At 54.4% G+C, this 19332-nt stretch overlaps 1 protein-coding gene across 4 annotated transcripts in view; it reads left to right on the top strand.

Annotated features, from left to right (window-relative positions):
* RASGRF1 (Ras protein specific guanine nucleotide releasing factor 1) overlaps positions 1 to 19332 on the top strand; it is a gene marked incomplete at both ends in the record, with an annotated part of 104168 nt that overhangs the window by 46513 nt on the left and 38323 nt on the right. For all 4 annotated transcript variants that reach the window (XM_079701087.1, XM_079701088.1, XM_079701090.1 and 1 more), the window contains 7 exons: positions 1062 to 1255; positions 1739 to 1848; positions 5823 to 5941; positions 7739 to 7899; positions 11866 to 11929; positions 13990 to 14126; positions 15645 to 15727. In XM_079701087.1, the coding sequence (XP_079557213.1) occupies positions 1062 to 1255; positions 1739 to 1848; positions 5823 to 5941; positions 7739 to 7899; positions 11866 to 11929; positions 13990 to 14126; positions 15645 to 15727 (868 nt within the window). The remainder of the gene's footprint in view (positions 1 to 1061; positions 1256 to 1738; positions 1849 to 5822; positions 5942 to 7738; positions 7900 to 11865; positions 11930 to 13989; positions 14127 to 15644; positions 15728 to 19332) is intronic.

Below are 19332 nucleotides of genomic sequence, written 5' to 3'. Positions count from 1 at the left end.
GTGTTTTAGATTCCACATATCAGTGACACCATATGATATTTGTCTACTCTTTCTGACTTACTTCACTTTGTATGATCATTTCTAGTTGCATTGTCTTTCTTTTTAATGGGGTTGGTAAGCAGAGGTTTTAGAGGGTCCGTCCCATCCCATCAAGTGTTGAAAGGCAGGTTTGGGCTTTGGGGAGCTAGAAGGACAGGATGTTAGATACCCAGGAGGTTGAGACAGACGGGGGGTTGAGCAGGGGGTCCACCTCACTGAGCCAGGGGCTGCAGAGCTGGGGAGGCCTGGAAGGACAGGGACAGAGGGACAAAGGGGACAACAGGTGAAGGGACAGAGACTCCGGAAAGCATATCATGGGGCGGAAAGCGCTGGAATGGGGGAGTTGGAAAACCTGGTTCCAGGCCAGCTCCTGACTCACCTCGTGACCTCTGACAGGTCACAGTCACAGGTGGGACACTCTGGGAGGGGGGGCCCCTGGGGACCCCTCAGCATAACAGCCTGGCAGAGCCAGGGCACTGGGGGGAGTGGACTACAAAGCATTTACAACAGGGGCCTCAGCCAACCCAAGGGAAGCTCGGGAACTGAGGTGGCCCTTCAGGGACATCCCCTATCTAGCCAGGGGCCGGCCTTCACACCCAGACCTGGACCTGTCACTGGGTTCCAGTTTGTGCAAGGCAGCTTCCTTCAGCTGAGAGCAGTTCCCAGCAAGGGAGAACCCAGCTGAGAGCCACCCACACTGGTGGCAGCTGGGGAACAAGTGCCTGGGTCCAGAAGGGGTTCCAGGGGGGCACACCGCAGCACCCTCTATACCTCCTTTCTCTGACCTCCAGTACACAGGTGTCAGACTAGACAGGGCTCTATCTGAAAAACCTGTGAATCTGCTGTGGTCTCAATGCCTGGGGCCACCCTGTCTGGCCTAGGAGAGGGCAGTGGTGCCAGAGTCATCTCCGAAGGCAGGGGTCTCTCTGGGATGGGGCTTGGAGCTGCGCCCCGACCTCCCCGGGTGGGGCTCGGGGAGCCGAGGGCGCCCCCGCTGCCCACTGAGTCCCACCTCCTTCCAGCCGACCTGTTCGACATCCTGCTGCCCATGCTCAACATCTACCAGGAGTTCGTCCGCAACCACCAGTACAGCCTGCAGATCCTGGCGCACTGCAAGCAGAACCGCGACTTCGACAAGCTGCTGAAGCACTACGAGGCCAAGCCCGACTGCGAGGAGAGGACGCTGGAGACCTTCCTCACCTACCCCATGTTCCAGGTGTGCCCTCCCCGTCTGCCAGGGCGCATGCGCCAGGAGGGCTGCGGCTGACTGGGGGCCGGGGCGCGGAGTGCCGAGGGCCACGGCCGTGCAAACCCCCGGTGGCCCGGAGAACGAACAGGGTTAGGACCCTCCGCCGACCCTGGCTGGTGGAGGCCGTGCAGGAAGTGAGGGGCAGCTCCTGGTCCTGAGTCCGTCTCCAGGTCCTGCCTTCTGCGGGGCAGAACCTCAGGCTCTGGGCTCTCGTCCCAGACAAGACCCTGGAAGAGCCTCCAAGTTAAGAGAGTCTGGGATCAGAAGTGCAGTGGGTGTCGTTCCTCAGCCCCGCTCATGGGGGTCCTCGGAGCTGAGAGCCCCCTTCTCTGCCCACCCTGCCCCCCCTCCATCTGTCTCTCCGTCTCTCTCTTGCTTCATCGCTGTCTCTCTCTCCCTGCCTCTGTCTCTCTGGCCCTCTGGCCCTGTCCCCGCCTCTCCCCACTGCAGATCCCCCGGTACATCCTGACGCTGCACGAGCTCCTGGCCCACACCCCTCACGAGCACGTGGAGCGCAACAGCCTGGACTACGCCAAGTCCAAACTGGAGGAGCTGTCCAGGTGAGCCCCGCTGGGGTCCCACACCGGTGGGCAGGCCCAGGCTGAGGGTGCCCCCACCCGGGGTTTGCTGAACCCCAGATGGGAAAAGCTCGTGCTCCGGTTAGGATTCCGAGGTGAGGGCACCCACAGCTCGTCCCACCTGGAAGCCGGCTCCCCAGGAGCAGTCTGAGGGGTTTACAGCTCCAGCCCAGGTGGGCACCCAGTGAGATGGGATGGGGAGTACGCCATCCCTGGCACAGATGGGGTCCGAGGAAGGGCCCTGGGCACTTAGTGGGCCCATCTCCCAGGTCAGGGATCTGCCCAGGACTCGCAGGCACTCTCTGCCCGTTTCCTCGGTTCTCCAGTGTCCATGTGTCAAAACCGGTGGCTTTAGGAGCCCCAGGGGGGTTCTGGGTGTCGGGCTTTCATGTGCCTCAGGCTCCGTTCAGCAGCAGGCAGTGTCCGTGGGTGGACAGGCCATGGTTGGGCCACCGTCAGAGGCCACAGCCCCCCTAGTCAAGGCCCTCCCCTGTCCTCCCTCACTCCCCGAAGCCCAAGGAACTTCCTCGCTGCACGGGCAGGAGCCGAAGGACTGGAGGGAGGCATTGCCACAGCCCAGGCAACAGGGGACACGGCCACACCAGGGGGTGGCTGTGGAGGTGAGGACTCTGGAGTTCTCTGAAGGTGGAACCTCCAAGAGTTTCTGATGGATGAGAGGTGAGGAGAGAGAGAGAAAATGAGAGTCGAGGGTGATTCCAGAGTTTTCTGCCGAGCAGCCAGAAGGATGCATTGCTGTTGTGCAAGATGGAGAAGGCGCCAGAGGGGCAGGTTTGGAGGGGGGAGTCTTCCTCGCCACGTTGGAGTTTTACTTGGGGGTGTGTTGGACCTGAGAAGGTCAACAGCGGTGGAAATAACAAAAAGGGAGTCGGTGTTTGAGTCTGGAGTTCAGGGAGCCAAGATATACCAGATCGTCAGCTCGGAGATGGTATTTAGAGTCACAGGGCTGGTGAGATCACCAAGGGAGTGAGTTTAGGCAGGAATGAGGTATGAACCAGGGGCTGAGCCTGGGGCCTCCACCGGTGCAGGCCAAGAGGTGGGGAGGGGGGCCTTGTGGTCAGAGGTAGGCGGCCAGGAGCTGCAAAGGAGGATGGGTCTGCAGGGTGTGGGGTTCAGCCCTCAGCCCTACCCGGGGCCCTGCCGACCACTCAGAGCCCTAAAAGGCTGCCCAAGTCCAACGAGTGGCAGCCGGTGAGGCCATGGCTCCCGGCTGGACAGAGGGAGGACCAGGCTGGACCAGGGCAGGGCACAGGCCCCAGAGCGGAGGATTAGGGAGGAGATGTAATCAGGGCGTGATTGCAGACAAACAAAACCATCATGGGGCGTGGACCCCGATTCCCTCATGCCCCAGGGAGCCAGATCCTGCGTACTCTTCCCCAAACAGAAGACTTGGGACCCCCTTGAGGCTGTGAGTTCCTCGACACCGCGGGATGCCCTGTCCCAGTGCAGGCAGGTGTGCAGGCAGCACCCCAATCCCCTCCCCCGCACCCCGGGTCCTGGGTGTGCAGCCTGCTGTTCTTTTGTCCCCCATCACCTGCACCTAGCCCTGAACCCAGCCTGAGCGGCACAGAAAAGCGTTTTCCCATCACGTGACAACAGCCCTTTCTTCCTCCTGGCGCCCTCCCCTGGGGCCTGAGGAAAGCTCCAGCCCTGACAGGAAGCCAGCAACCAAGCCCTCCCTGGCAGTGCTCAGAACCCTGCACCCCTCTCCCCTCGGGACTGGATGTCTCCTACCTCTGGCCTTTGTCCCACTTTGTCTCCAGAACCCCTAACTCCTGGGCTCACTGATAACCCAGGTCCTCACTTCCGGTTCCCCCAGGAGCCTCAGGCCCCAGAACCCCAGGCTACCTTCCTGGAGCCCCGCCCAGCACCCCAAGATGCGTGTGCAGTGGCGGCCCCTCCAGCACAAATCCCAGCCTGGGGCCACTGACCCTGAGCAGCTGAAGTTTATCCATGTCTAACAGCAAAACTAGTTTTGCTACCTTGGAATCACCCCCTTATTTTTTAGCAAATCTAGCCTCAGCAAAGTCCCCACCCTCATCAAGAGAAAGGGTCCTGATTGCCTTGGACTACTTCCAAAAATGAATCCCTATCCATGGAACTGCAGATGCCCTGAAAGGTGCCTCCCTGTCCCATGTCTTTTCCAGAAAAAGGCTAAGGCCTGGGCTTCTGAGAAGAGCATCGCTGGGGCCCGGGTGGGAGGAGGGGCATGTGGGTGGAGAACCGAGGCTCCTAAGGCAGAGACCCCATCTCGATGCCCCAGTCTGATACGCAGAAGAAATTACGAGTTACAGTATATCACCTATTTTTTTTTTACAATACCATTTTTGCAGCCCTGATAATGGCAATGATCACCACCCTTTATTCCAGCACCTGTCATGTGCTAGGCATGAGGTCAGCCCATGAAATGCATTATTTTCCATCCTCACCCCAGCAGTCTACAGATGGGGAAAGTAAGGATTAGAAGGGTTGAGTAATTTGTTCAACACTGTGTTGATTCCACTAATCACAGCTCCAGCTCCACCAGTGTCTCTCATTGTTGGGGGGTTTAAACTGGATAATGACTGTGAGAGAACTTTGTAAGCCACACACACATTAATCAGCTCTCTTAGTGGTCTGAATTGTGGAATTTCATGCATCAGCAGACAAATAGGAGGCTTTGTGCTTTCCTTAGCGTAGGTGGGGTACTTTCTCCAGACCCCCTCCAAAAAAAAAAATAATAATGATTCACTACTTTCCTAAGACTCCTGTAGACCTATCCTGGGTCTTAGCAAAGTTGGCAGTTCACACCTACCTTTTCCCACCAACGCTCTTTAAAAACAAAAACAAAAACAAAAACAGTTAAACAGTGCCACCTCCTGGAGAGGAGGGGTGTTGCAGCAGTCAGAACAAGGACAAAAAGTTGTCTGTATTCTCAGATGAAGGGGCAAGCCGTGTCCTGCTTACTTCCCAGTCGCGTCAGAGCCTATAGAAGTAAACTGAAGTCAGTCTTCCCCTGAGCCAGCTGGATTGCCAGGTGCTCCAAAAATAAGCCATTCCAGAACCCAAACATTAAGGAAACAACCCTATAAAGAGTGTGCAGGGGGAAGAAACGGCAAGTACAAATTGCCCTGAGGCAGGAATGAGCTTGGTTTGTACTCTGGATGGAAATAAGGCCAATAGTGGGATGAGGGACAGGGTTATGAACGAAGGATGTCCCCTCGACTCCCATCTTCCTCCAGTTCTGCTGTCTCTCTTCCATGTGGTTCAGACTTTTTTTTTTTTTTTTTTTTTTTTGGTACGCGGGCCTCTCAATGTTGGGGCCTCTCCCGTGGCGGAGCAACAGGCTCCGGACGCGCAGGCTCAGCGGCCATGGCTCACGGGCCCAGCCGCTCCGCGGCATGTAGGATCTTCCCGGACCGGGGCATGAACCCGCGTCCCCTGCATCGGCAGGCGGACTCTCAACCACTGCACCACCAGGGAAGCCCCAGACTTTTTTTTTTTAAGTTTATTTCAGCTTCACAATCATTATTGGTAATCACGTGCCAATTTTTAAAAAGTTTTTATTTTATTTATTTATTTATTTGGTTGGGCCTTAGTTGCAGCACGCATGTGGGATCTAGTTTCCTGACCAGGGATCGAACCCGGGACCCCCTGCATTGGGAGCGTGGAGTTTTAACCACTGCGCCACCAGGGAAGTCCCCGGTTCAGACTTTTTAAAATCAGACAGACCTGCTTCTCAGCCTCCTTGGGCTGTCAGAGGATAAAATGAGAGCACGCCTGTAAAGTGCACACACACAGCGGGCACTCAAGAGATGCACGCTCTCCCCCCTTTCATGACAACAGGTTCCACCTGAGGATCCAGGCTTTCTTCCGAGGTCTAGCCAGAGACCCAGCATTCCCTCCACCCTGGGAGGTGGGGGCAGCCTGTCTCTGATTGTCTTTTCCTGTCCCCACAGGATAATGCACGATGAAGTCAGTGAAACAGAGAACATCCGGAAAAACCTGGCCATTGAGCGCATGATCATTGAAGGCTGTGAAATCCTCCTGGACACCAGCCAGACCTTTGTGAGACAAGGTATGGCCTGTGCACCCTGCCTCTCCCACCCCCCGCCAGGTTGGCCCCGGCAACAAGAGGCAGGCGGCACTCAGGACACCACCAGTTGGTTGGGCTGCTGCGTGCCAAAACCTGCAAGCGTGATTGCAGAGTATTCCGGGCCTGCCGGGGGAATGCGACAGCTACATGTAGATGTCGGTATCTATAGATATCGATGCTGGTATTATTGGTTTTCACAGTTTCCTTCTCTCCAGATGTAAACATAATTCTTCCCAGATGGTCTTGGTTTGTCTATTGTACATCATAGTAAACATTGACATGTCCTTTTGGGGAGAGAGTAGGGGGTGGAGGATGAGGACAGATTCCAACTGGCCCCATGAATCACAATCATTTTCAGGGTCCGAGATGGAGTTGGCGTGGGTCAGTCCCTCTGTCCTTTGCTCAGCATCCTTCGCCTCTTGGGGCAAGCCATGGTCCCAGTGGTCCTGGGTAGGGTTCCCTTCACCCTTGGGCCTCAGCTGACCTTGGGGACAGTTTTGAGGGTCACAGCCCTATTGAGAGGGGCAGGAGAGGCTCTCTGTGGCCCAAGGGACTGACTTCCAAGTCGGGGATGTCAGAGCTGCGATGCCTTTAAGGTTCAGATTCCATGTCCTATGGGAAACTCAGCTTCTGCTCACGTGCCCTAGAGATGACTCCACCTCAGGATGGACCTCCCGCCTTCCTTCCATCTAGTTGGGGTTCTCTGACTAGATGAAGAGTTTCCCAGCACCTCCTGCTGGCCTGTGCAGCTGCCTCTGGCCCCTGCTGCCCTTGGCCTGAGTATCCGCAATGTGGAGTTTGTTCTGAGCCCCTGTGTGTGGTCCCTGTGTCCTTCCCACAGGCCCACCCTGGGATCTGCTGAGCCCAGAGCCAGCCTAGCCTGACTCTCAGCTCCCCCTGAGCTGTGCTGTGCCCAAGCTGGAGGTGGCTGGAAGAATGACCTCTCTTGGGGTCAGCAGTGTCCCCAAAGACCAGGAATCTGCTCCATCACCCTGAGCCAAAGCAGTTCTTCCCCTCCTGAGGGGTGGGGCTGGACCTGGAGATCAGACAGGGGAACCCAGCAAGCCCTTTCTCATTTATTCAGTCATGCTGCCACCACCAAGGACATCTGCCCTATTCATGCCAGGCCAACTCAGGTCTCCAGGGATGCCCAGAGAATAGACTCTGCCCTGCCCTCCAGAACTGACTGTGCAGGGGAGAGGGAGTCAGGATGCAGGAAAGGGTTCCGTGCAGTGATGAACGTGGGCAGGAGGCAGATGGTGGCCCAGAGCAGGGCTGGGGAGAGTCAGGGAGGGCTTCCCGAAGAGGCGGCACTGGGCTCTGCAGCAGGGCGTGCTGTGACCAATCGGTCATGTCTGCGGTGGCTGCATGTGGCAGCAGGTGCCCAGTGGATCTTGTTAATCCCTCTGGGCCAGAGCCGACTCCCCGCTTGTTCAACATCCTGCTACCCCCAGACCCCAGCCCAGCCCTGCATTCTCACCTCATGGGCCATGTCCTTTGGGGTTCCTTTGCCTTCCAAGGCCCTGGCCCTGGCTGGGAGGTCAAAGGTCCTGCATGGAGCTCCTCTCATCATTCTCCACCCCCCAGACCCCACCACCCGGCCCTGAGGAGGGGCTGGAGGGAGGGTCCAAGGTGCGTGTTTGCTACCAAGAACTAGGATTGCCTTGTCCCACTGCCCTGGCTGCTGGCATCGCAACCCCACCTGCAGCCTCAAAGCCAGGTCAGAGGCGGAGGGTCATTCCGGTAGATGCACTCAGGCTCTCTCTCCTCCATCCGCAGGCTCTCTCATCCAGGTGCCCATGTCTGAAAAGGGCAAGATCACCAGGGGGCGCCTGGGGTCTCTGTCCCTAAAGAAAGAGGGCGAGCGACAGTGCTTCCTGTTTTCTAAGCATCTGATCATCTGTACCAGAGGCTCTGGTGGGAAGCTTCACCTGACCAAGGTAGGGACGGCAGGAGCGAAGCTGCTGGGGCTGGAGGTCAGACACTGCCCTGACCCTAGGGGTCCCGACTGACCCTGACCGCGGGGCCCAGGGTGGACCAGGGTGTCAGAGACACGTGAGTGTGCATGCACGCGCCCCGGTCTGACTGGCAGCTTGGAATGAGAAGACCACAGATGGATTTTCTACTGGAGAAATCGTGGGAAATGGGAAAGTGAGCGTGAAGACCCCTCAAGGAGCCCCCAGAGTTGGGGGCTGGGGCGGAGGAGCCAGGGGGTCCAGACAAGACCTTCAAAGGCCCGTGTACGTGTATCTGAGGGGCCGGGGAGGATGGTGGCACCTGGCTGAGGGCAGAGCAGCAGCCAGAGCCTTTGTCTCATTTCCAACCAAAAAGAGCTCAGAGGGCTTCCCTGGTGGCGCAGTGGTTGAGAGTCCACCTGCCGATGCAGGGGACACGGGTTCGTGCCCCGGTCCGGGAAGATCCCACATGCTGCGGAACGGCTGGGCCCGTGAGCCATGGCCGCTGAGCCTGCGTGTCCAGAGCCTGTGCTCCTCAACGGGAGAGGCCACAACAGTGAGAGGCCCGCGTACAGCGAAAAAAAAAAAAAAAAAAAAAAAAAAAAAAGCTCAGATAGCGCCCCCTCTTGACACCCTCAGGCACTCACTCTGCCAGCACAAGACTCTGCACCCGCCGGCAGAATCTCCTGTTCCCCAGCACAGCACACGGCTTATCCCACTGCTGTGAGCTCACGATCTGGTCCCACCTCTGTCTCCTACATATGTGTGACCCTGGAAACATCCCGTGCCTGTCCACACCTCACTTCCTCATCTGCAAAACAGGGATGACTGTCCTCAGCAGAGGCGTGCACAGATTCAGGCAGGTGCCCGTAAATCTGCTCTGGGAAGTATGAAGCCCCTGCCTCTGTAAGCAACAGTCTCCCCGGCACTGCATCCATCCCCGTGGAAGCTCGCTTCTGGAGATTTTAAATCTGAACACGCTGTGGCCTGGAAAGGGCCAGAAGGTGCCCTTAATTAAGCCAGAGCAGCAGGGAAACCATTCTTCCAGACCCTGGATGCCTGGCCCGTAATCTCCTGCAGAGCTAATTGATCAAGCAGTGGCTTCAGGGAATATACTGCTTATGTTAACATGTCAACGCATTAGTTGGTCGGCTGCACAAGGGGAAATTAATTTACAAACACTGAAGACTCCAGTTTCAACCAAATTATGTATCAAGGAAAGCCTTCATTATTTACTAGCTCTGGAGTTACTCCTGGGAAGATCTCTGTCCAGGCTGGGGGGACGGTTCCCCCAACAGGTGGGGGTCAGTAAGGGCAGGTTGAACTGGAGACTTCAAGATGGCTTTTTAGTCTGAAAGCATGTGCTTTTATGTTTGTTAGTTTTATCTTATTTTGGTTTGGGGGGTTGTTTATTTGTTTGTTTGAGTTTTAAAAGTCTCAGCATATTGGTAAAGAACATGGAATCTGAGAGCTACTCAAATTCTAGCCCTGCCACTTACCAGTGGGTGACCTCACCAAGCCTCAGTTTACTTACCTGCAAAATGGGAGTGAACGGCTTCCCTGGTGGCGCAGTGCTTAAGAATCCGACTGCCAATGCAGGGGACACGGGTTCGAGCCCTGGTCCGGGAAGGTCCCACATGCCACGGAGCAACTAAGCCCGTGTGCCACAACAACTGAGCCTGTGCTCTAGAGCCCACGAGCCACAAGTCCTGAGCCTGCATGCCATAACTACTGAAGCCCACGTGTCTAGAGCCCGTGCTCCACAACACGAGAAGCCACCGCAATGAGAAGCCCACGCACCGCAACGAAGAGTAGCCCCCGCTCGCCGCAACTAGAGAAAGCCCACGCACAGCAACGAAGACCCAACATAGCCAAAAATAAAATAAATAAGATAAATAAATAAATTTATTTTTTTTTAATGGGAGTGAAAATACCTACTTCATGGGAGTGCTGTGAGGCTCAAGTGAGGAAGTGGGTACAAAACACATGGCCCCATGCCTGGTACATAGTAAGTGCTCAACAGGTAATAGTCTTTGTCACTCTTAATTATGTAGTATGAACTTGTAATAATAATAGCAAGCCTTTGCATAATGATTCCTATGAGCCAGGCACTAGCCCAAATACATCATGTATATTTAATTCATAGAACAACCCACTGAGGCAGATAACTGTTACTTTCCCTATTGCATAAATAAGGGAACTGAGGCTTCTAGAAACAGCCAGCAAGTGGCAGAGCGGGGATTTGAACCCAGGCAGTCTGGCTACAGAGTCTGTGTTCTGAAACCAGAGCTAAACTTCAAACCACTTCTTGTTAAAGACTGCCATTGGAAATCGAATGCCTTCAGTCCTCCTAAAAGGGACCTGCTACAACTCCCCAAGATCTAAAACTACCAATAGAATTTTTTGGGACTTAAAGTAAGAGAAGGTTAGAGCTAGATGGGCTTTGGAGATTATCTAGCCCAGTGACATCAATGATCAGGTTAAAGCACAGCAAGGCCTGGGGGGCTCCCCCAGGGCCACCAAAGAGCCAAACAAGAAGCAGAATGCAGGATTCAGGGGCCCACTGTTGATACTTTCTCCAGGTCTCCCTCTGCCTTCCAGGTGGCAGCCTGCCCTGCAGACATTTTCACGTATATATTAGCCACCTGGCCAGGTTTCTGTTATTGTCAGTAATTATGTTATTTATCTGTTGCTGTCCCCCAAATGGAGTGCCTTTTTTTTTTTTTTTTTTTTTTTTTTTGGCTGCACCACATACGGCATGTGGGATCTTAGTTCCCGGATCAGGGATTGAACCCACATCCCCTGCAGTGGAAGTGTGGAGTCTTAACCACTGGACCACCAGGGAAGTCCCCTGGCTTAAAACAAACATTTGTTGTCTCAAACAGTTTCTGCACGTTAGGAAGTCAGGACAACTTAGCTGGGTGGACATACGTGGCTCAGGGTTTCTTATGAGGTTGCAGTCAAGGTGGCAACTGGGGCTGCAGTCATCTGAGGCTCGACTGGGGCCGGGATCCTTTTCCAGCGTGGCTCCCACACATGGCTGTTGGCAGGAGGCCTCGTCCCTCATCTGTAGCCCTCTCCTCATGACATGGCAGCTGGCTTCCCCCAGAACAAGTGGTCCAAGAAACAACAAGAGAGCAAGCAGGAGGCTGCAGCCCCCAAAGCTGGACACCATCACTCCTGCTTTATTCTCTTAATGAGAAGCAAGTCACTAAGTCCAGTTAACACTCAAGAGGAAGGGAAACAGCCTTCACCTTTTGAAGGACGGGGTATCAAAGAATTCGTGGACGTGCTTTACAACCAGCACAGTGGTGGTTACTTTCATTTCTCACTACAGGATCAAGGGATCTCACACCTAAAAGATGCTCAGACACTCAAGGATAAGAGGCGTCCTTCCAGATATTCCTAATAATTAAAAGCCAGCCACTGACCTTGAGCTGGGAACAGGCCCATGAGGCTCTTTCCAGACTCTGCCACTTACCTACCAGGTGACCTTGGGCAAGACGCTTAACTCCCTGATTTCATTTCTTCATCTGTAAAATCGGAATAACAATAACTGAGACAGGTCTGTAAAATGGTCCTGTTTCCCTATTGATAACATGCAGGGTTTAGCCTAGAATGAGGGAGTTCAAACTTCAGACTTAGGGCTACCAGATGATGCCTCAGAGCCGCTGTAGGGCAAGAAAAGGCCGTGCAAGCCAGGTTCTAGCCCCTCCACCCCCAACCCGAACTTGGCCCTCCTTTGAGCAATCCCATTTGAGCCACTTCACTGGGCTTCCTATATGGAGATAAAGTTCTTCAACTTGAAAACCAAAATACCCACTTGGCATGTAATGTCCACACACATATGTGGGTGCTCACTTTTCGAGCCGTTCCTCACCGTGATATTCTGGAACTCCGAAACTAGCACATCTCTCGCTTTGATTCAAGGTGGCCCCTGCTCTTTTTCAGAATGGAGTCATATCCCTCATTGACTGCACTTTATTGGAGGAGCCAGAAAGCACGGAGGAAGAAGGTAGGTGTGCAAGTCACGTGCAAGCCTGTGTGTGCTCACACAGATGCACGCACACTCACTCTGAAAGGTTGGGCCCGGGCATTGGGTTTTTTTTCTTGGGAGACAGGGAGGATGCTGGACCCGGAGAGGCTGGTCCTGGGTCTTTAGGGAAGGAGCTTTCTGGCCCTGCAGGTGACAGCCTCCTCCCCCTTCCTGGTTCTTTCCGAGCTCCTTGGGTCCCTGGACTCGGTGCCATTGGGTTTGGGGGTCACACTTCTCAGTGAGCACCCCTTCTTCACGCATCCATGTGCTACATGCACAGTGGCTCACTGGGCCACGAGGAAGAGGCCGGGAGGCGCCGGGCCTATCTCTGTCCTACAGTGGAAACAGGTGGGGTGTGCAGGGACACACGTGCCACCACCAGAGGGAGTGCAGGGGAACGGTCCCCCGCAGTGGAGTGACCAGGACGGGAGGCAAGACTAGGGGAGAAGGGAGCATGTGAGTGGGGCCCCAGCAAACCAGAAGGGGCTGGGCGGGGAGCTGGGGGAAGGCGGTGCCCAGGTCCTTGGAAAGCCGCCGTGTAGGAGTGTCCATGAGATCTCTCTCCCCGGGGAATCAGAATTGGGGGATGGGCTTATTATTTTAGGTGAAGGGGTGGGGTCACTACTGTCTCTTGATTGGACCAAAGTTGGTCCTCGTCTCCCTCCTTCACTGGCCCCCCAGCAAGGCTCTGGAGGCCCTCCCCTGGGGGTGCACCAGCTGGACTCTCCATCTTTACCCTTCCCCAGGTTGGGGCTCCTCGAAGCAGGGCTGTGTCTGAAGGACCCCAGATCCCAGTCCTGGCCTGGCTTGGGCTTGGGCTCAGGGTTTGCTGGGGGCTGGGGGCGTAGTCCACACACACACACACACACACACACACACACACACACACACACACACACACACACATGCCCTGGTCAGCCGCAGCGGGATCTGGGCTCTGCACCGTTCGTGACGCCCCCCAACGAGGGCGGAGCCAAGCGCCCCCACCACCACCAAGGCAAAAATACATGTGCAGCAATTTACCCGGAGCTCTTACCAGCATGATCTTCTTCAGTCTTGGCCACAGCTAGTCCCGACTCCAATGGAACTGTCAGTCCCCAAAGCCCTTTTCCCTCCAGGCCCAGGAAAGGGAGAGGCGTGGCCCCATGCATCCCCCACTCAACACACAGACACCGCACTTATGGGGAGCCAGCGTCATCCCATCCTCGAGTCACAACATGGAGCGGGCTCTCCAGTGCCCTCACATTCTCGAGTGTCAGCACTGGAATGGTCAGGGACCTCAGAGCCGTCACGCCCCACTCTGCTTGTACAGGAGGACGTCTGAAGCCCAGAGCGGGAAGGGTATCACCCCAAGGTCACACAGCCAGCAAGCAGAGACCAGAGCTGTAGCAGACCTTCCACAACGTTCCGCCCCATTCAGGGGACCCCTGATGAATGTGGCCGTGTTGCAAGGAATCTCTGAACCGTGATCTTAGTCTTTCCAAATAAAGAGTTCAAGGAACCCTTCGGGTTAAGAGCAGTAATAAAAATACCTAGAATTTACTTTGGCTTTGGGGAGCTCTCAACTGAGCTAAACGTCCAGCTGGGTCCATAAAAGCTCAAGATCTAAAGTTCTCCTCCTGGCCCCTGTATCACCTTGGCGTAGCTGGAGGGCCCAGCTGTGAGGCCAGTTCTAGACCTTTCTTAGCCGCTGCCCGGCTGGGGGTCTTATGAAAGTCCTCCCCGGAGACCTCAGCTCCCCATTGGCCTAATGAGGGTAGAGCCGACTGGTGATTCTGAAAGGGTCTTCCGACACGGAATTGGAGCTGTCCCTGTGCTGTTGTAAGCTACTGTGCACTCTAGGTCTTAGTTTCTCCATCTTTGAAGTGGGGATTCCTCACCTTAAGAAAAAAAAAAAGATGTTCTGAAACTAGCAAGTGGCCTGGTGCCCTACTGATGCCATGCCTTCACCAGTGGGGTGAGGCAGGTATCGTGCAGTCGTTTTCCAACTCAGAAAGGCCCACACTCATTCGGCTAACTCCGTGTTTTGTACCTGGAAGCCAAAGGATCCAGCCAAGACATAGACCACTTGGATTTTAAGATCGGGGTGGAGCCAAAGGATTCCCCACCCTTCACAGTCATCCTTGTGGCCTCATCCAGACAGGAGAAGGCGGCGTGGACCAGTGACATCAGCCAGGTGAGCGGCATCACTTGTCCTTGAAAGCAAGTGGTCCTTTCATGCCTAAGCTGGTGGGGGGCGGGAGGCAGCTACAGGGTTCTAATGGAAAAGGCGTGAGTATCTCTACCAGCCAAGGCTGAGCCCAGCTAGCTGTCCAGCTCGCAGAGTCCCCTGGGCCACCCGTAGAGTGTGGTCTAGGAACCCCTTGCATCTGGATCATCCCTAGGGCAGTTTTTAAAACTCCAGATTCCTGGGCTCCCCTCTGGTCCCCTGCAGATTTATTACATCCAAGTCTCTGGCACGAGGCCTGGGAACCTACGTTTTGGCACACGCCCCAGGCCATTGGTACCACAGAAAAGTCTGAGCACCATGACCCAAGGGTGCTGGATGTAGCAGAGCCAGGAGAGAAAGCAAAGGGCCCACAAAGCCCGGAGTCCGCTCTGCAGGAGGGAAGGTTTGCCTGCACCAGCGTTAGGGTTGTCACCCCACTGGGAGAGTCACAGGAAGCACAGACCTCCCAGGGACCAGAGAGCAGACCCAGAGGGCTGCGGTCACTTGCAGGACCAGGGCAGAGGTCTGAGTCTGGAAAGAGCCTGTCGGCAGCACCGGGCTGCTGGCCCAGGACAGGCCTCTCCTTGGGCCAAGCAAGGGCCTGCCATGGGTCAGCCCAGCCCCGTCCCAGGAGCACAGGAACCTCTCCGGACCGCCTGCTCTCTGCACAGTGGAGGAGAGTATTAGCAGAGCAGCTGATGGTGGGAGGAAGGGGACAGCGAGGCTGGAGATGTCCCCCTTTCGGGGGAGGGGGCCTGGGAGCTGTGTTTATGGAGAACTGGGGGGCAGATCCTTTACTGTATTTCAGGGCAGTCCCCCCCACTCACTCCCTGCCCGTCATTTTTAGGCCTCACACCTGGGCTTCCCTGCCTGCCCATCTCACAGCCCCGCAGTGTGGCAGGGTGAGGCTGACTAGTAGCAGACATCTGCTCTTTCTCAGTCTTGCCCTCCCAGCTTCAAACAACCAGCGTGCCCCGGAGAAAACCAAAAAACTGGAAAGTCCTCAGGGAGCCATCAAAGGCTCAGGGCTGCTCGCCTGGAGAGCACCCTGTGATGAGCAGAGGACATGGGGGCAGGACGGCACCCGCTGAGCCGGCCTCCCAGGACAGAGGCCCCAGGTCACTGTGGATCTGATCTTGTCCTTGGTGCTGGACCTCAGAGGTCAGCCACAGAGTGGCCAGGGTCGGCCACTTCCATTTTTGCAAACACTCCGAGGAAGTAGGAATCATTATCCCCATTTTGTAGGTAGGGAAACTAAGGCCCAGGGAAGTCAAGTAAATCCCCAAAAGGTCACCGAGCTGGGGACTTGACTTCCCATCAGAACCCAAGGGATGCTGTGCATTGACCCTCCCTTGCCTGGACAATGCCCTTTGACCCTGTGTCAGGCCGGGACCTGCGAAGCCTCACTCGGCAGAGCCCCTGCTGGGCCTGGGTCTCGGAACGCAGACGGAGGCTCTGACCCGGGGGTCCTCTCTCTGATTGCAGTGTGTGGATAACATCCGGTGCAATGGGCTTATGATGAACGCATTTGAGGAGAATTCCAAGGTCACTGTGCCACAGATGATCAAGTAAGTGCCCTGAGCTCCCTCTTGTCCGGGCTGAGCTCCAGAGACCGAGGGCCACACAGTGACCACAAGGGGCTCAGAAGATGCTGGGTTTCGTCTTTGGGGTGTGTTAGGTGTTTGATTCCAGTTAACTTCTATTTGGTTGATGGCTTTGGCTTAGTTTTTGTAGTTGTTTGTCTTGAAAATGTGGATTTTCGTATTAGGCTGTTTAAAATAAAACATCAGGAATGACATTTCATGCACTCTATTTTTTTTAATAACTATTTTTCTTTTGTTTGGGCAATGCCAGGGAGGAAGGGCTAGGGGGCTGGCGTCCTGCTGAGCTTAGCTCTCTGAGCGCCGCTGGGCAGTGCAGCCTCGTGGCCTGCACCAGCCCTGCTTCTCCTCCAGCATCTGCTCGCCTGACCCCCTCACGGTGCCCCCCAGGTGGCCCGCTGGCTCCCTGGCCTCCATCTGAACCGCTGAATTCCCAGCTGCTCTGCCCACCTGGCATACGCCAGGACCCAGCTAACCAACCCCAGGCGTGTTGTCCTGCCCAAAGCAAACCTTGGGGACCCACTGCCTCTTTGCTACTTGAAGTGCGCACTCGGGGGAACTGCAGGCCATTATGTAGTGAGGGTGTGAAAGGTCCCACCCACCCCGTTTCGACAGCCAGCCTGATGAAGCGAGCACGCCAGCAGCTAGGAGCTAACCCAGGCAGTGTCGTGTATGCCAGAGCTTTCAAGCATCTGGCTGAGTTTATGAGGAGGAGCCCCACCCCACCCCATGGCTACATTGTTTAACAGCCAAAGGTGCTGGAGCCCAGAAGGAAGGTCTGGACTTGAAGGCACGAGCCCTGGCCCACAGCTTCTGCTCTGTGTATGACTATGGACAAGTCACTTAACATGTCTGAGCTTGGGTCTCTCACCTGTTAGTGGGAGATGATAACACCCACCTGCCTACCTCCTGGATTTGTTTCAACGATGAATTTTTAAAAAACACATGTAGAATGATGGTTAAATGTATAGTGGGTACCTATTTATCTTCTGCAAAGAGTGCTTATTGAGGCAGTAAAAGTGAGCAGATGAAACCAAAATAAACTCACCTGTGAAAGAAAAAATAACAGCATTTTAAACTATGATGGTGATAAAGGGAATGGAATATCCACATCAAAGTGACAACTCCAAGGACTTGTCGGCTCCCAGACTTAAACGTGGCCTCGTTGGCAGGAGTAGCCCATGGGCAACGCCCCCCTGCGAGGGCGCCAGGGAGCAGAGATGAGCAGACGTGGCCTCCGTCCTCAGGGAGTTCACCATTTAGTGAGAGAAAGACACATAGAAATCGTAAAACACTAGCGGGTGCTACAAAATATAATTTGTATGATGCTACGAATGAGGGTTCAGAGAATGAGTGACTCGTTCACCTGGCACAGCGAGGGAAGACTTTCCCAAGAAGAGGACATCAGAACTGACCTCAAAGGATAAGTTAGGGTTTGCTAAATGGTGGAGGGGGAAGGGCATCCTGGGAAGGGGGAACAGCATGTGCAAAGACGCAGAGGCAGGGAAGCACATGGTGTGTTTGGGGAATGATAAAACGTTCCATGGGGCTGCAGGGTTGGGAGAGTGGTATGTCCTATGGGAAATAACCTTGATGCAATTGTGGCCTCCAAGTTCACTACCAGATAAACCATCCCAGAGGTCTTGGAACAGAAAGGCTCGCAGACCCAATTAAGATGCTTAACCACACAGTCTAGTGAATCAATGTTAAACACTTAGTGAGAAACCAGGGGAAAGAGAAGGCACAGTAGGTTAGTGCCTGTTACACGTAGTTGCATGAGCTAGTTACACCATGGTCATTGTCCAGCCTCTCTCCCTGCCCCATCTACCTTCCTTGCTGATGGAGCAGCTACAAGGACCAGAGTTGAAGCTTTATCAGTGGATCCAAGGGCACACGCTTGCTCTGTCTGAGAAGTCGGGGCAAGTATGTCTGGCCACAGTGGCAGCTCACCAGTTAGACTGAAGAACAGCTACAGGTTTATCTATAGTTCTGGGACAGAGGGTAGAGAGTCAGAATGGATGTCGCCAGTGGGTGGCTGACTTAAGACATGAATATTGAGTGTATGCTATGCCTCATGAATATTAAGTGTAGCTTGAATATTTGGTGCCTTGTGAATACTTAGTGCATGCTTGGTCCTTCCACCCCTCCTGTTTACATTTGGCACATGAATGCTTTACTTAGTGTATATATATGCCTGCCATGGCTCACAAGCTGTTTGCCCCTTCGTCTGTCCTCCTTTTTTGTTTCTCTTATTTTTTATAGCACAACTGTATTTTCTTAAACAATACAGCGGGCTGAAGAGGTGGGCAGGAGTCAGATAATAGTAACGTGACAGGTGAGGAGTTGGGTTTTTTTCTGTAGGTGTTAGCGTTGCACCCAAGGCGGTGACAGGCGCCCCCTGGTGGCCAGGGATAGAGTGGCAACAGAGAGCCTGGCCGGAAAAAGGCGTCAGTGGTATAGCTGGAGGGTCCGTGGCTCCCAACACACTGCATCCCGGCCCTCTGGTGGGTAGATGCTAGTGGCAGGGCTTGAGAGGAAGGTCCCAGAGAATGAAGATCATCAACCACCAGCAGCCCAAAGATCCAAGAGGTCTCATTCCATCTGCCCTGGTCCTGAGGCTCTGCCCCAACATGTGACCTCGAGGACAGGTAGACCCAAGGCGGGACACACCCCCTGCAGAAGGAGGAAAAGGGAAGCCCTTTCCCATCAAGCCCAGGCCTCTCGATGCCTGGGAGATGGCAATGCCACTTGGAGTTTCGTCAAGAAGCATTAGGGGGGTTCCCTGGAGGTCCAGTGGATAAGACTTCGCCGTGTAGTGCAGTGGATATGGGTTCAATCCCTGGTCAGGGAACTAAGATCCCACATGCCTCACAGCCAAAAAACCAAAACGTAAAACAGAAGCAATATTGTAACAACTTTAATAAAGACTTTAAAAATGGTCCACGTCAAAAAAAAAAATCTCAAAAAAAAAAGAAAAGTATTGGGAGAGCAAAGAGAGAGTCAGGGCTGAATTTACAGTCAAAAGATGCTTGTGTTGTGAGGGACCGAAAACCCCTTCTAGCAGGGCTGGCAAATATCTTAACACATGAGCCAGCCATTTGGATCAGAATCCAGAATCCATGGCAGACATTACTAATGGGTCACGGCAGTCTTTAAGGCTGAGCCTGTAATGGTCAACACAGCCCCAGGTAGTTACTCCCAGTCTGGCAGAACTGGTATCCAGGATGAAAGCTGTTTTTATCACTGCTTTAGTGTGCCTTCCCATTTTACAGATAGGGCAACTAAAGTCCAGCATAGGTTTACGTAACATTGGAGTTGCCAGAGGCACCATCACCAACAATGATTGTGAGGTTTGCGAAAGAGAAGAAGGGGGCAAGGGAGGTTGATAGAAAAGGGAGGGCTTGGGACTTCCCTGGTGGTCTAGTGGTTAAGACTCCCCACTCCCAATGCAGGGGGCTCGGGTTCGATCCCTGGTCAGGAAACTAAGATCCCGCATGCCACATGGTACTGAAAAAAACAACAAAAAACCAAAAACAAATAAATAAATAAATAAAATAAAAATAAATCTTTTA

The sequence above is a fragment of the Hyperoodon ampullatus genome (assembly GCF_949752795.1).
Source record: "Hyperoodon ampullatus genome assembly, chromosome: 3".
NCBI lineage: Eukaryota > Metazoa > Chordata > Mammalia > Artiodactyla > Ziphiidae > Hyperoodon > Hyperoodon ampullatus.
The sequence above is the reverse complement of the archived record's forward strand: the minus strand, read 5'-3'. Positions and strand labels throughout refer to the sequence as shown.